At 48.0% G+C, this 15,432-nt stretch overlaps 1 protein-coding gene across 4 annotated transcripts in view; it reads right to left on the bottom strand.

Moving 5' to 3' along the window:
• The window catches only part of HIPK2 (homeodomain interacting protein kinase 2), a 132,287-nt gene that overhangs the window by 83,160 nt on the left and 33,695 nt on the right, over nucleotides 1–15,432 (bottom strand). For all 4 annotated transcript variants that reach the window (XM_074582003.1, XM_074582022.1, XM_074581994.1 and 1 more), the window contains exon 2: nucleotides 4,958–6,056. In XM_074582003.1, the coding sequence (XP_074438104.1) occupies nucleotides 4,958–6,056 (1,099 nt within the window). The remainder of the gene's footprint in view (nucleotides 1–4,957; nucleotides 6,057–15,432) is intronic.

Genomic DNA, 15,432 nt, shown 5'->3' with positions numbered 1-15,432 from the left:
CGTGACGCTGCTCGGTAATCTACCTTGCTTTGGCTCCCTGTCAGCATAGCTAGGGGATTGATACCTGTCACGGCACCATGTCCACATGTGGCAGACGGATCCAGTTTAGTCCCCTGCATCCCTCAGGACCCACACTCACCCAGCTAAGCATGTACAGCCAGTTAAAAAACACACCTGCAACACAGCCTCATATATACTCTGTATGGGCAGCTGACGATGTGCACGTAGGCCTTTATGCCTGCATATTTTCTTGCAGTGTCTGAAATTAGACTGATAAACACCTCTTCAAACTGATACTCAGCTTCATTCTCTGTTATCCAAATATTTCATCAAAGGCCACTTACCTACAAAGCAGACATCTCAACCCATGGCCAGACATGGCACATACCAAAGCCTTTTGAAAACAAGGCACCAAAACTACATTTATCCCTTTACAGAGCAGGGGTGACAGCCATTATTTTATATCTGCAATATTTTGAAAATTCTGAAACACTTAAATCTTGTAAGATGATTATGCCATTAATAAGTGAAATGCACTCATCCCTGGGGTGCAACACAGCAGCTGTTTCAGCTGAGCAGCAAAGAAAAGCCACGAGGGCAAGGCAGCTTGGTGGTAGTGCCCCAAGGAGAAGCCCTCCTGCTCCAAGCATCCCAATGCTGCCACCCCACGCTAGGGAACCGCTCTGGTGCCAGCAAGGGAGGACCAAAGCTCTACCACCACCCCAACCACACCCTTTCCCAGAGGTTGCTACCCCCTCTTTCCACCTGAGCGTGGGCTCTAATGGAGGGCGTGTCTGCTGCAGCCTCAGCCCGGCATTTCTCAGGACACGCATTTCCCTGGGAAGCTGTTCATACATGGATTATCAACCCAGAAGGCATCTCTCTGGTCATTCACTCCTCTGACTGCCTACAAAATGGAGATCACAGGGACTACCTCAATGATATCCCCTTCAAAATGCAGCAGGAAAAAATAAAATCCCATGAAGATACTTTTTCATCAGTTGCTCTGTGAAGAGAGCTTCATTTCTAGCCTAAGCGCGTCTGGCTAAACTTGCCAGCTGCAAAGCCCGGCTCCTGCCCTGTGAGCTGGGCAGAGCAGCCCTCCATCAGCAGCTTCGGTTCCTCTGACAGGCACCTCCAAGACCATGGGTGTATCACCACATACTTCCATGAAAGGTCACCGATCAGGCCCAGGCTGACTTAGCTAGTGATAAGTGACAAGATGAAGGACTACGGTGACTGGGGGGCAGGCTGGGACCACTGTCCCAAGCAAGGGGAAACGCTTGGATGGCCACATGATCCTTTTGCACCACAGGCTGGAGATGGGTGGGAGGAAGGAGGCTGATCCTCTTCAAAGCACTCCCCCTTCAAGATGACAATTCTGACCATGGTGCTGAGAAAACCCCCGAGCTGGCCGGAGCAGCAGCCCGAGGAACTGCCGATGAAATTGGGATGGGGCAGGAGAGCCCCTGGCCTGGCAGGGAGTGAGGGGAGCGATGGAGTGTGACAGCCATCGGGGCCAGGAGACATGACGACGTGCCAGTGCAGGCCTGGTGGGCAAGAGGACTCTACCCTGGTTCCCAGCCTGCTCTGGGGTCATTCCCCTTTAGGAGTGGACACAGGACTGGGAGCTTTAAGCTCTCACAACAGCCACGTTGTCAATTCGGTGTGGAGCTGGTGGCAGGGCCCACTGTCCCTAGCCCTCCCACGCTCACCCTGTGCCCTTGGCACAGGCCTGGGGCAGGCACTGGGGATGCGGCCATGCTGCCCAACCAAAGGAGGACTCTGAGCCGCGAGGGGGAGTTCCTGCAAGGCCCACCTTAGCCTGGCATGTCCTGCCTCTCTCAGGCCCCTCCACAGTCAGGAGCAAGGGAGAAAAATCTCCAGAGTATCGATTATGGCAGCAGATACAGCCTGGAGGAGGCTGTCTCCTCTGACAGGGATGGGAGCTAAGTTTTTCTAGACTAAAGATATTTTGGTGACCATTTTTGATACCTTCTGTCCCACCCTGCCACCTCAACACCATTGTGATCCTTCTGGAGAGCACTGCCTTAATGAGAAATGGCCCTCGTGGGACAGAGACGTCCTGATGTTGGGGCGCCCAGTGAGGCCCCCGATACCAAGTCTGCCCACCATTCCTGTCCCAAGAAACTGGGGTGAGGGATCCGGTTTTTCTTCAGGGCCCGTTACAAGACAGCAGTGGTATATTGCTCACGTAAAGTCTGCAGGCAGCCCTGGGACTGTCTTAGCTTATGCTGGGCTATGCAGATTCGGGTCAAGAAAGAGCATGGAGTTTGTTTAAAGACACTCCTGTGTTCCACCTCCAGGAGAAAAAGACCGGCCTATCATTTTATATGAAGAGGAAAGGCCTTACATTGCTCTGAGAATGAGCAGGATCCCACGCAACTTTCCTCACTTGAAAGGATGTGGCCATCGCATTCTTTGAGAGTAGTGTTAAACAACAAAAAAAAACAAAACCCAAAACAAAAAACAAAAGAGGGAAAAGAAAAAGCAAGTTGCTAATAAAATACAAGGACGACCTGCGAATTTGCTCCCAAAAGCCCATGATAAAAAACCTCCAGCTGAGAGCTGACCTCTATGTTATATTCCCCAGCACTCTGCCTCATCTCTCCTCAAATGCATGGGGCACAGGGCTTCTGTCACTTCTTTGGCCTGCCTGCTTACAGTCTGAGAAGTTTTACTCTGAAGAAGCTTCTCCTTCACATTCAGCTTAAATGTGCCATTTCTTGAAGTCATCCCCATGTCTTTTATACTCTAGCAAGCAAAACAAGTGTAAATTAAATGGAAGACACATGAAATCTTTATAAAGCCCTGTGTTTCCTCTAGCATGAAAGTTCCTTCTCTTTGGAGTGGAATGGGTCTTTACTCTGTGCTGTATTTTTCCCCATCAGAAAATGAAGAAGAATATAAATTTTCCTCATGACTTGAATTTAGCTTCATCAGCAGCCCCCTGCTGATGTAATTCAACCCAACCAGATTTTTCTTTTTCTTATTTTTTTTTCCCGGTGAGCTGCTGCCCCTTTTTCCCTCCTTCCATCAATTCAGACATGGAAAACAAGGGAGGAATTAGACAGACAGAACTTATTATCTAACAAGCTACAACTTCAGACTGGGCAGGAATAACATTTAAAATATAAAAAGCAAATTTTATCAAGCCTTTTCCTCCCCAGAGACTGCCACAAAAATATTCCTTGTTTGTTGCTGAGAATGAACCTTTTTTCTCTTTCATTTCTGCTTTCTGTCACATATTTCATTTTGGCTGCCCCTTCTGTCTTTCAGCTAGGGACCTAGGCTGCTAATGCAGAATCACAGATAACTCAACAACAAAATGCCTGTATTATCTTTTTTTTTTTCTTCTACTCTGCTAGGTAATTGCAAACCTAAAAGCTTTTGCATATTTACCACAGAAACATGTCTCTCCTGGAGGATGGGACTGTCATCAGGTAAAATATTTCATTTAATAAGCCTCTTCTGAGGTATAAACTCAGGTTGGGGATTTTTTTCTGGCCTCCTTCAGAGCAAAGGACAAGCAGATAAAAATCAGCTGCTGCAGTGCTACACTGTCAAAGTTCCTGTTCCTGTGAAAGTTAACTCTTCCCAAGCTCAGAGCTCAGGTGGGCTTTGCCAGTGTGATGTTTATGAAGTAGGAAAAGGGTCTGTTATCAACTCATTGTTTTTCTGTCCCCAGTCCTCCCCACGTATAAAACAGATTTCTTTCCTATTTACAAACAGAGCAACCACCCTGCTTTTCTGTAACCCATCTGATGAGTTGTGGATGCTGCCAGGACTGATTTTCATTAAATCAGTCATCAAGAAGGATCACATTTTCCCTCTTTGCCCCTGTTTCACAGTATTACAACAACAAAAACATGGCTCGAACAGTCCTAAATTCAGCTGTCATCTAAAGACAAATTCCACACACCCTCCTCCCCCACCCCTGAGGTAGCAGAAGAATTGCTTTTCTTGGTCCTTGTTATGTTGAATCTAGCTCCCTGGTACTGAGCAGAGGGAGGGTCTGAGGACAGCAACTACAGAGAGACTTTGCGTCTTGGAGTCAAGACAGAGGGAGAGCATGACTTCCAGGGATTATGGAAAGAGGCTGCTTTGCTGAAACTGTTCAACAGGCTGAAGAGGGATATAGCCGGTTCACACGTTTTGCTTTGGTCCCCCCTACACAGAGGTCAGAACTCCAGTCTAGTACATAACATACCTGTAGTTAAAAGCACTGTGAGTGGGAATTGACTGTCTACGACAGGTCCTCGGTCCAACTCTCCAACACCAAATTACTGACAATGCTCATTCATCCCTGCCAACAGATTCCCACACGAAGAAAGGTGTCTCCAGCCTGGCCAGGCTGCCTGCTCACCTGGAGCAGAGCCAACAGGAGCCAGCCAGAATACTCTCATTGATTCTAGTGAGGTCCACAGCCTGTATGAAAACAACTCCTTGACAAAGCATCTTCTACATCCATACAGTTTTCCCGTGGGCCAACCTTACTCCTGTAACGTCCCTGGTTTTACATATAAATAAAGAGTGTAAGACACAGCTGATGCATGGATTGATTGTTTACTGAAACCAAGAACCTGCTTGCATTGACTTGGAAAGGAAATATGGACTCTCCAGATCCATGCCCTCTTCTGGAAACAGTCCCAGAGAGAACGAAGTTCTGACAGAGCTGAAAGGCTTTCTAAATTGTAACTGGTAAACGCTTGGGTTTTTACAACATTTTATGGTTATTTACAAATTTACCATGGTTTTCAATGCAAGTAAACTCCAAGAGGTTAGGATAACCATTTTTTCTGTCACCAACAAGGCATTTGAAGAGCCATCCCCGTTTAGGATTAAGGGATGACTCTCCTTCATTTACAGGAACACAGGAAAATTCCCATAGGTAAAATATTTATCCTAGTAACATTTCATGAGCCCAGTCTCTTACCTGTAATATCTGGATTGAAGGTAGGTAGAACACACAGCTTTAGACACGTGGCTAGCTGAACCAAAGTCTATGACCTTGACCCTATATGGCTGTCGGGATGGGTCTACCAACATGATGTTCTCTGGTTTGAGATCAGCATGAATCAGTCCCAGGCTTTTCAGCTTCATTAGGGCAGTTGCTACCTGCTGGAGAATTGGTCGAATGTACTTAAGGGGCAAGGGGCTGAATTTGTTTTGTTTTAGGAAATCATAGAGATTCTGCTCCAACATTTCAAAGACCAAACACGTGTGATTCTTGTGCTGGAAGCACTCGTACGCACGGACAAAGTTGTAGTCATCCGCACTTTCTGTGCTCAGCCGAGCCAGGATGCTCACTTCAATTTGGCCTTGCCGGGCATAGGAAGGATGGTTCTTCAGGATCTTGATAGCCACAATTTCATTAGTGCCACGTTTCCAGCATTTGACTACTTGTCCAAAGGTTCCACGGCCAAGAAACTCTAACACTTCGTACGTGTTGGTCATGGAACAGAGCACCTCATGTTGCACCAGCTGGTAATCCCCTTCGCTATTGGAGCCACTGTTTTTGGAGGTGGCCGTGGAGGTGGTGGCAGTGGCTACAGTGGCCCCACTGGCATTGTTCTGAATCATTGGTGGATGCTCTTCGATAATCTGCACGCTGCTTGTGTTCTCGATCTCCTCACTCTTGCGCTTAAGTCCACATTTTTGGTAGGTGTCCAGAAGGCTCACAGTGCTGCGACGCATCAGGTTGTGTGGCCCGCCCAGTGTTTGCCCAGACACTGCAACCACACCAGAAGTGCTGTTGGCGGATGTCACCACGATGTGCCCCGTGCTTGCTGGGAAGATGATGGTCTGTTCGTAAGGGATGCTTGGATTGGGGATCTGGAGGGAGGCGTTGACGGCTGCTGCGGCGGCTGCTTGGGAGGACTGCACGTTCTTGCTCTGGCTGTAGACTTTGCTGTGTGTGCCGTACCCAGTCATATCCCAGTTCGAACTCGGCTCCACTTTCAGTTTCTTCACGCTACAGAAGGCACTTGACTGAAGGGTGTGAGGAGAGAAAACTTGCACATGCGAGGCCATACCTGCAATACAACATCAGAGTGAATCCACAGTGTCAAGATGCCTTCCCCAGCTTTCTTCATTTGTTCAGTGGCAGGAAGGGAAAATGGGATACAGGCTTCAGATATAGCACGCGCACACATACAGAAAACCAAAGTTCTTCCAGAAATATGTATTCAACACAAATAAAATATTATTATAAAATAAATCATTACCCCTGACTGAACTATGCTAACAACAACCAAGATTCCTGCTCTCTTGCTCTCCCCATTCTCATTTTTCATAACAGGAATGTAAATGTTATTTTTACCTCCTCTGCTTAAAGAGACTCCTATTCCCATTGTCTCCAGGAATATATCTAGCTCTCAGGAAGAACTGATGTCAAATACTGCAAAGTATTCTGCCTGTGGAGGCCAAATCTCAAATCCTCGGGCTCATCTTATACTAAACAGTTTGGTGGAGCTGACTTAAGTGCTCTGATTATTCCCATAAAACCACCGTGTATCTTCTGGCCTGTAGAGAGTCAGGATGGGACCAGGAGATGGTACACCATGACAAAATGGAGGTGCGCAAACAAAGTTGAGGAGCCAGGACAGAAGCGGCAGATGATGTTTCAGGTTGCTTGCCAAGTCTGCGTGTGGGAATCGCGCACAATGCTGGTCTGTGCTCAGGGACACTGGAGATGGGAGTTACACAACATGAGCTTCACTGTGTGCTCTCAGTTCTCCCAGATTTATAAAATTGTGTTCATCTATTCACAGTGGCAATACCATCACTGGAAAGCAGATCCCCTGGAAATGAACGGCATTGTTAATGAAGCAACGTACACACTAGCATGGGGCCGAACTAGGTCTGAATATAACTTTACTTTTTAAGAAAAGACTAAAACCTATTTTACTGCAAGCTTCTTCGGTCCTACAAGAGTTAATGATCTTCTACATCTTTATTAAAAAAAAACCCCACCAAACAAACAAAGAAAGAAACCCACAACCTCATAACCAAAGTGAAAATAAAATATCACCGAGACAGACTTACTGAAGGATTCTGAGTAATATTCCACTGAAACAGAAAACGTTCCTATTCAGAAAAAAAGTCGTGGTCCACAGAGAAGAGGGCATCTAAGTCCTGACTTGCCGCCAGCTTTCCCTGCCCAGGGTAAGGATGGTACCGCTGGGACAAAGGTATTGTGAAGGGCACAAATCTATGGGGATTCCTGGGGAAGGAGTCAGCGCCAACGGGAGTTAAAGCAGAAAGGCACAGCCTCCTTCACCCTTCTATCTGTCATCAGTGTTTCTTTTTAATAAACCAGAATGACTAGGGAAGAAAAAGACAATATGCTGAGCTGGCACCGTTGCTGAATTATTAAGCACAAACATAACCTTGACTTGTTTTCAACTTTAAAAAGTTAAAAGCTGAATGAATGCTTCAGTGACAAAACCACAACAAACTCCGCAGTGCACATGGATGACTTCTTCATGTGGAGACCTGAGAGTATCTAACACTCAGCTCCCTTTCCTAAAAGAAACCCGTTCTCCACTAGTCCGTGTTGCTCTTTGGAAGATCTTCTGTAGCTCGGGTGTGCACATACACGCTCACACAGATGATGCATAAACATATACACCCAGATAGAGAAATACAAATGTTACTCCGCATAGCCAATGCTGAGTAGCGTGGTCAAGCAAACACACACAAAAACCATTTTCCACTTAATTCCCAGCAGCCCAAAGCCCAGGAACTGCTCATGAGAGGGGCATGCTGGCGAGCCAAAAACCACTGTATGAAGCTACACAGAAGTAACCAGCAAGGCAATCGCTCTGGTTTGCTTCAACACCCCCACCTTCATCCCTGACGCAGTGATGAATTTGTGAAGACAGGGCAGACGCAGAAGAAAACCCCTATCAGGACACGTGGGGAAACCCTCACCCCTGCTGGAAAACGCAACGCAAAACCCCACTAACCCCACTCTAGCAATGAAGCCCTGGGAAAACACAGCCCTGCGTGCCCCCCTTTGCAGACATGACCCCTGACTTTAATATGATTTCTGATGCTGTTTGCTGCAACTCGTATTAACACACCCCCACCAACCTCCTTGGCAGCAACTTCCAAGGTCCCTACGACTGGGTCCATGAACCCCCGCAGCTCCCTGCCCCTCTAAGTGCCTTCTCTCCTTTCCACGGGGCGATGATGTTGCCATGAATGCCGTAGCGTGTGGCACGCAGCGAGCTCAGAGAACCGCAGCGATATTACTCAACTTGTCATCCAGACACAAATATCGTATGCGAGTGAGCCGAAACTCTGTTTGTTTTTCCACTGATTAAGAAGAGTCACGGTGTTCCCTCCAGTACAGTACCGACCTGCCTGGAGAGTGGGGTTGGTTTGATGTACGTTTTCCCCCTGGACGCGAATAATAAAGCAGATGTAATTGGTAACATATTGTGGACCTAGCAGAGGTGTAATTTATAGTTTTATGGCTTTCATTCCATGGCGTGCTTGAGCAATATCTCTTCATACAAAATAAAACGGGAAAAAAAAACACAATTGATGCAGAACAAGGAGAGAAGTTCTTCTCACACACTCCTCTAAAGATAACATCAGAAGACCCAGGCATCCCAAATTAAAGTCAGGGATGTGAAGCACGGCAGCTGCAACTTCCTCAGCGCCGCTGTAAAAATCAGGATAATTGCCACCATTAAGAGACAGACTTTCAACTGGTGCAAACTGGCAGGGCTCCAGTTGATATCAGCTGACACTAGAAACAAGGTCAGCAGTCACTCAATGTTGTCAACGTCAGATGGTCGCCTGTGCCCCTTGGTGAAACGAGCTGTTGTTAGGGACTGGTTTCCACATCAACAACCAGCCCCTTGCTGTCCCTGCCACACTGCTGGCAGCCTCAGCAGGGGGACAGGAACAGGGGACAAACACTGACCCACCCTGGTACCCCAAAAACGGAGGCGGTGGAGGAAGCAGGCTGTCTTGTGGCTAAAGGGAGGCCTCTGGGCTCCTCGGCTGCCACTTCCACCCTCCTCAGAGTTTATGTCTCATCACATGAGAAATATTTTTTTTTCCCCTAAAAGAAGAAGTATGAAATCTTCTTCCTTCCATCCAAAATAATTTTCTCACATTTAAGGTTTTAGGGGCACGTTGTAAGGAGAATAACTCGACCAGCTCTTCAGCATAGTCCAATACCAAGAAATTACAGGCTGACTGACAGCTTGGTGATGGGAAAAGAAGGCTTCTGCAGCGAAGTCATTTTTATTGCAAATTTGCCTGTGCAGCTAATGTGAGAAAAACACAACCCTAAATATCCTGAGGACACTATCAAATTGTGCTGGTGGCGTGCTCTTTGTTTTTTTTTAAAAAAGGATCTTTACTCCACGGCAATAGCAGAAATAGTAATATATGTGAATAAAAGTTGGATGGTTTGTTACAGGGATCAAATTCCTCATTACAGCCTATAATATGATTTATAATTTCAGCCTTTTGATTACATAGGCTGACAATAGCTTGCCATGACGTCCATGAAGAAACAAGCTGGCAGTAACGGGGTGATCCATGCCAGCCAAGGCCTGTGACAGCGATGCCCCCCTGAGCATCCCCCAGGGCGAGTGGGGATGTTGCTGGGGAGCATCCTCACTCTTGGGGTCCTGGAAGGATGGAGGGGCCATAAACAGTGGAGGGACTGAAAATGGCCTGTTTCGCTTGAGAAAAGTCCTCTTAAACCCCCGCTCACAGGTCTGCCAAGAAACACCCTGTGGGAGGCTGGGCCTCTTTTGCTGCCTCCCTTTGCTGCAGGATGATCCTAGCAGACACCTTGCCACATCTTGCATGGGATGGCCCGAGGCTGTCCCCTAGCTTCTTGCCTTTTTGCCCTCCGCCAGAAACAGAGGGGGTGAAGATGCTCAGGATGAGCAGCCGTGCCCACTGAGCGCTCCCGCTTGCCCAAATCCTGGCTCAGCAGCCCCACCTGCACTAGCAAAAGCTTTGGCCGGACTAAAGGCAAGTGGTGACTCGGACTGAACTCGCCTGGGCTCAGGCTTGGTCCCCGCCTTGGCAGGGGTGCAGGGCAGCCTCCCGCAGCCCAGTTAGCCAGTCAGGCTGCAGACAGGACTCCGCAACAGCTAAATACAAGCCCTAAAGAGTGCAGGTCTAATTTTTATATCACCCTTGCACATGGCAAGTCTCTGGGCTGGGAGCAGAATCAAGGTTGGGCACCATGCATTAAATAAAATTGATAGTTCCTTTCTTTAATAATGAGTTTTAGTGTAGCCATTTAAAGCTGTCACACAATTGACAGTAACTGGATTTAATGGGGCCTCCCCGTCCTTGATACGACTCATGTAACTCCCCGTAGCATCCACATGAGCTGAAGTACGTAGTGTGCAGCCAGGGAAAAGTGTTAAAACAGCCTGAATGACTTTTAGTAAAAGACTTGACTTTTTTTCTTTTTTTTCCTGAGAACTCCTCCCACGTTAGCTTTCACTTAATAATAATTTAGCAGGTGCTATTTACAATTCAGATAGTCCTCTTCTGCATGCACACACAAATCACGCAGCCGCCTCACTTGTACTTCCAACAGGTTTCAGGAAAGCAAATGAGGTAAAGTTCCCTATCCACCCACCTCACCCCAAAGGGCAAAAAATACACTTGGGAGACTAAAGAAAGAACAGTTTGAAAGTCACTGATGTTTTCTTCTGCTTTACTCCTAGCACTTACTGCTGATTTATAAATGTGGCCTTTGCGGTGGCAAGAGACCAAGCCCCTGCCCTGTATTAAGTAGGCAGTAAGACCTTTTGCAGTACCTGCAGAGCTGCCAGTGCACTGTAACCAGAGGCTGCTTGCTGACTGCCGCCAGAACGACAGTGCCTGCTTGAAAAATACCGTCGAAAGCACATGGCATGTGTTCAGCATATAAATGATGCACACAAGACGCTCCTGAAATAAATATCTTCCACTCCTCCCCAGAGAGGCACAAGCCTGCAAACTCATATCCACGCCCAGGTTCAGAAGGCAATGTAAAGGGGATCTGCCAGGTATGGTTAACCTATTGCACCTTCAAAATAGCCGTGTCTCCAGCACAGCGCTCCTCTTCACGGTGGCCTCTCTGTGGCCCCTTTTGAGGCATTGTCCCCAGTACCACTGTGCTTTTGGAACCTCCTCAAAATTTATGTCCGTGGAGGCTACACAAATTCCTTCCCTTGTGCTACTGAATGTTTGGAGACAACCTCAAAGTGGAGTTCAGACCTCAACAGCCTCAGCTCCTTCCTGTTCCTGGTGAGCAGAAGATGTCAAGGGAGCCTTTGTTCCAGGTGAAAATCTCCGTGCCTTCCTGCTGTGCTTTTCCTGTCCTGCTAGTTAAACTGTCTCATCCTAATTAGTAGTTTCCTAAACACTTACGTAGCGGGTGCAGTTCTCAAAGATGTTACAGAGCCTGTTCCCCACACTGCTCCAGACCTGGCTTCACGTGGCTCCAAGCTGCCACATTTGATCCATGCCCCATAGCCAGATGAAAAAGCAAGACTTTCCAATGCACAGAGTAGCCATAGACAAAACCAACCAAAGCAAGCTAAGCATCCTTCTACACTTCCCCGCTCCTGAAAAGCACATCTCCTACTGCAGCGTGATGGTCAGGGAACTCTCATCACCATCACCTTCACACCCTGTATCCCCCTGACTATCCTCCTACTCATCCCTCTCCTGCATTTATAGCATCAGCAACCCTGCTTACTATTTCATTCTCCACACCATGACTTTCCTTTATAGGTAGGATAAAAGTTATCAACCAGGAGCTTAGTTAGTACTGATGGGCGTGGAGGGGGTGTAGGCAATTGCTCCCTATCATGGCTTGAGCAGGTTATTTTGGCATGTGGCTCAGGATACTGCTGTCTCCCCTCCAAAACCATCTTTATTGCTTTCTTCACTTTCCTTTTTGACTCTTTAAATCCAGGGCGACTTGCCTGCTGGGTATTGAAAGCTTTCTCAGCTGACCAGGGCAAAGAGGACGCAGCTAATAAAACACTGGGGAGACCTTCCTCTGAGCCAGCCCTGTCCCTCCTGCTCCCTCCCCTGAGACTTTAGCTCCACTGCACCCACCCGCGGACACAGGAGCTGCTGGGAGAGGTGGTAAGAGCTGGCCGGGGCTGCTAGTGCCTATGTACCAATGCAGGATGAAGGCTGGTGGGACGGCACACACCGGCTTTCCCCTCCAGGACATCTCTGGTGTTGGGGGTGGTGGGAGATGGGTGCTCTCCACTGCAGAGACCCCACAGGGCAGCACTGCTTTTCCCAGGGCTATGGCATGGAGACTTTGAGATAGGCACAGCTGGCCACACTGGGTCCATATGCTCAAGGAAGAACCCCTGCCACATCAAGTGAGAGCCCTCATGAGCAGCTCAGGGGCAAATGGGCTACCCAGAGCCCTGGCGCACCTCACACAGACCAAATGAGGCAACAGTACCCTGAGCCTGACCCTGCGCTGGAGTCTGGAAACATCTAGGCTGCTCCAGCCTCATCCGCCCGCACTCCCCACAGCTGGTGCATCACTGCACAATGCTGTGTGAGCTGGATTTGGACTGTGGGCAACCACTTAAATAAGCCTGCTACACATCTGAAACACCAAACTCTCAGGAATTAGCGAATACAAGCCACCAGCAGCCACAGAACGCCCTTTGAACCACGTATGCTGTCTTTATTTTGTCTCTATAGAACAAAGTCTGTTACAGAGTCCCTGCAATATCAAGCCTTTCCTTCAGTGCTCGGTGACCACAATTTCACATCTTACCACTACAAAACTCCACTCTTCCATATCCACTGCAAGCCACAAAGCCCTAATATCTTCTTTAATCTAGAAACATCACAATTCTTATTCATCCTTTTGATGTGGGTTCAGGTGCCCACGAGCCTGAGTAACAAGCTGCAGGCTCCTCTGACATATTCCTGGTTTTAGGGACATGAAACAAAATCTCAGGGACAAATATATACACTTACATTTAAATCCTTGATTACACCTCAGTGAAGGATTCTGTCGGGGTCACCTCCATCTCCCACTTTAATGAATTGCAGTAATGACAAGAGATGTTACAGATTTCCTCAGTTAATCATGTGACTAGTTTATGTTTCACATTACAGTTAATTAACAATGCAACACCTGAGAACGCAGGTTCAAATATTCCTCACCAGAGGCTTGGCTGCCTCAGTACTTCCCTGCGGATGCTGCAGCAACTGGACCTGACACCAATTTCTAGATCTTGGTGTAAGAAGGTCCAGCAGTCAAGTCCGTGCTCCCCTGAACTGGAAGGTAACCCCTAGATACCTTCCTAGGGGAAAACCCAGCGCAGTTGGAATAGTGCAAAACTTCCTCTCTCCAGGACACCTCAATGTCACTGAGTGGAACGCAAATGAAGGCAGTAAATGAATACCTTTGATAGGCTACAGCTTTGACAAAGCAGAACCAGACCCCTGTAAGTAAACCCCCTTCAGCATACCTGTCAAAGCTGACAGGAGGACTGTCACCTCTACAGAAATCATGAAATGATGCTGCAAATGCCAAGATGTCCAAGTGCTCTCCAGACGTAATGTAAGAAACCTGGGAGTTTGCTCTGCCCATGGCAGGTCTTGGCAGCTTGAGAAGGCAGATACGTAGCCCTGCTGGATATACCTCAGTGAACAAAAGTCCTCCCAAGCCAGGGAGAGAAGCCTCCAGCTCCTGTGATGACTTCTGAAGTGCCAAGAACAAAATGAGGCAATGAACGATAAAGACAGAGGCGGCAGCAGCACACGAAAGCCTTCAAGGTCTGGATGAGCATGCAAAGGAAGTTATGCACAATCTCAGTGCAAAGACGTTTTAGGAAAGTGGGTGTCAATGAAGTCAGGACCAAGTTTTCTACCAAACACTCAGTACTCCCAAGGGCCAAGGAGGAGAAGAAAGTCTTCTCTGGTGTCGGGATGAGAAAAAAAGAAGATGAAGTCAGACAGGCAGGATCGACAGAAGCCCTGCTTTGAAGCTTTATCTTTGGAGGACACTGAAGGTTATCTAATAAAATGCTCTGCTGAAGAAATCCCTCCTTCAGTTTTCTCAGAGAGGGGCCCAGCAGAGCTGAGACATGTGGTGGGTGATAGGGGGACCACGAGGTGCACTGCATCTCCTTAAAGAGCAGGAGAGCATGGTAACACCCGCGGCACCACTCAAGATGAGGCATGACACACTGAGGGTTATATAATACCATGGTTAAATGAGCTCCTGAAATGCTGGGAATGGTCAGAGGATATGGGGAAAGCAAGCTACTGAGGAATGTTTTGTGCCTTCCCCATCCTGAAGCTGAAATGGAGCCAGATGAGCCTAAAAGCAGTTACTCAGATCAATGTGCCAGGTAGGACTGTTTAGCAACAGCACACGTGTTCTGGCCACCCTCCTCCCTCCCATCGTATGTCCTCCACGGAGGGGAAGTGGAACAAACTTTAACTACGGCATTTCTACACCACCCAAAGTTCCCTTTGGAGACCTACACAAGATAGCCTGAGCAGTAAATATGAAACTGGCCAGGGCTTGCCTTGTAGGCCAGTTTAGCATGCGTGTGGGTCCGTAAGTTTAACCTCCAAACAGATCTGTAATGCAATAGCCTCTAGTTTCTTACAGGCTCCATCTCTGATTGCTACTTGCTGAGAGAGTTGCATCCTGAAAGCAGAACTGAAAAAAAGAAGGATCTCGGCACGGCTCTTCTTTCCAGGCAGCGTGCGTCAAGTCACTCAGCTGGGTCACTTCAGTTTCCATCTTCCAAACAGGGATTGACTACAGTATCCCCATCTTACAGGGGAAACCGAAGACTTCCCCAATTCCTGACCCCAGGTCCTACACCCTTCACTGACCACCCCACCTGGCCCTCTGTGATCTTAGTTCCCGCAAAAAGGTGCCAGGGCCTCTGGAAAAGGGACCAAAATGAATCAGTGTTTCCTTTTCCTGCCCTGGCTGTGCCCCCCTCACCCACGCAGCACTGGCACACTCGTGGCTTCCCACAACTGCCCCGTGGAAAGGATATTTTGGCTTTTCCCATCTACCACAGCTGCCTCCCCACCTGGATGACTTCCCACCTGTAAATATTAGCTTTGTAATGTCAATGACTCCAACTTGCCCACAAGTGTGGCGAAACCACAGGGAATGGCTGGCACCTCGCATACCTCACTTGTTAGAAGCAACCCTACTTGTGAAGGCAGGGCATGGGCAAGGCTTGCTGGAGTCCCAGGCTGAGCCTCTCCCTCCCACAGGATTTTTTCTTAAGTGTTTAATTTGCAAAGAGGCCATTGCATGACATTCAGCCCCTGCTTTGTTTACGAAATCTGAAACTCAGATCAAGCACTAGCTGGGCTGAAAAGGTCAGTTTGCCTGTTCGCAAAGTCCCTCCCTTC

The sequence above is a fragment of the Larus michahellis genome, chromosome 1 (genome assembly GCF_964199755.1).
Source record: "Larus michahellis chromosome 1, bLarMic1.1, whole genome shotgun sequence".
NCBI lineage: Eukaryota > Metazoa > Chordata > Aves > Charadriiformes > Laridae > Larus > Larus michahellis.
The sequence above is the reverse complement of the archived record's forward strand: the minus strand, read 5'-3'. Positions and strand labels throughout refer to the sequence as shown.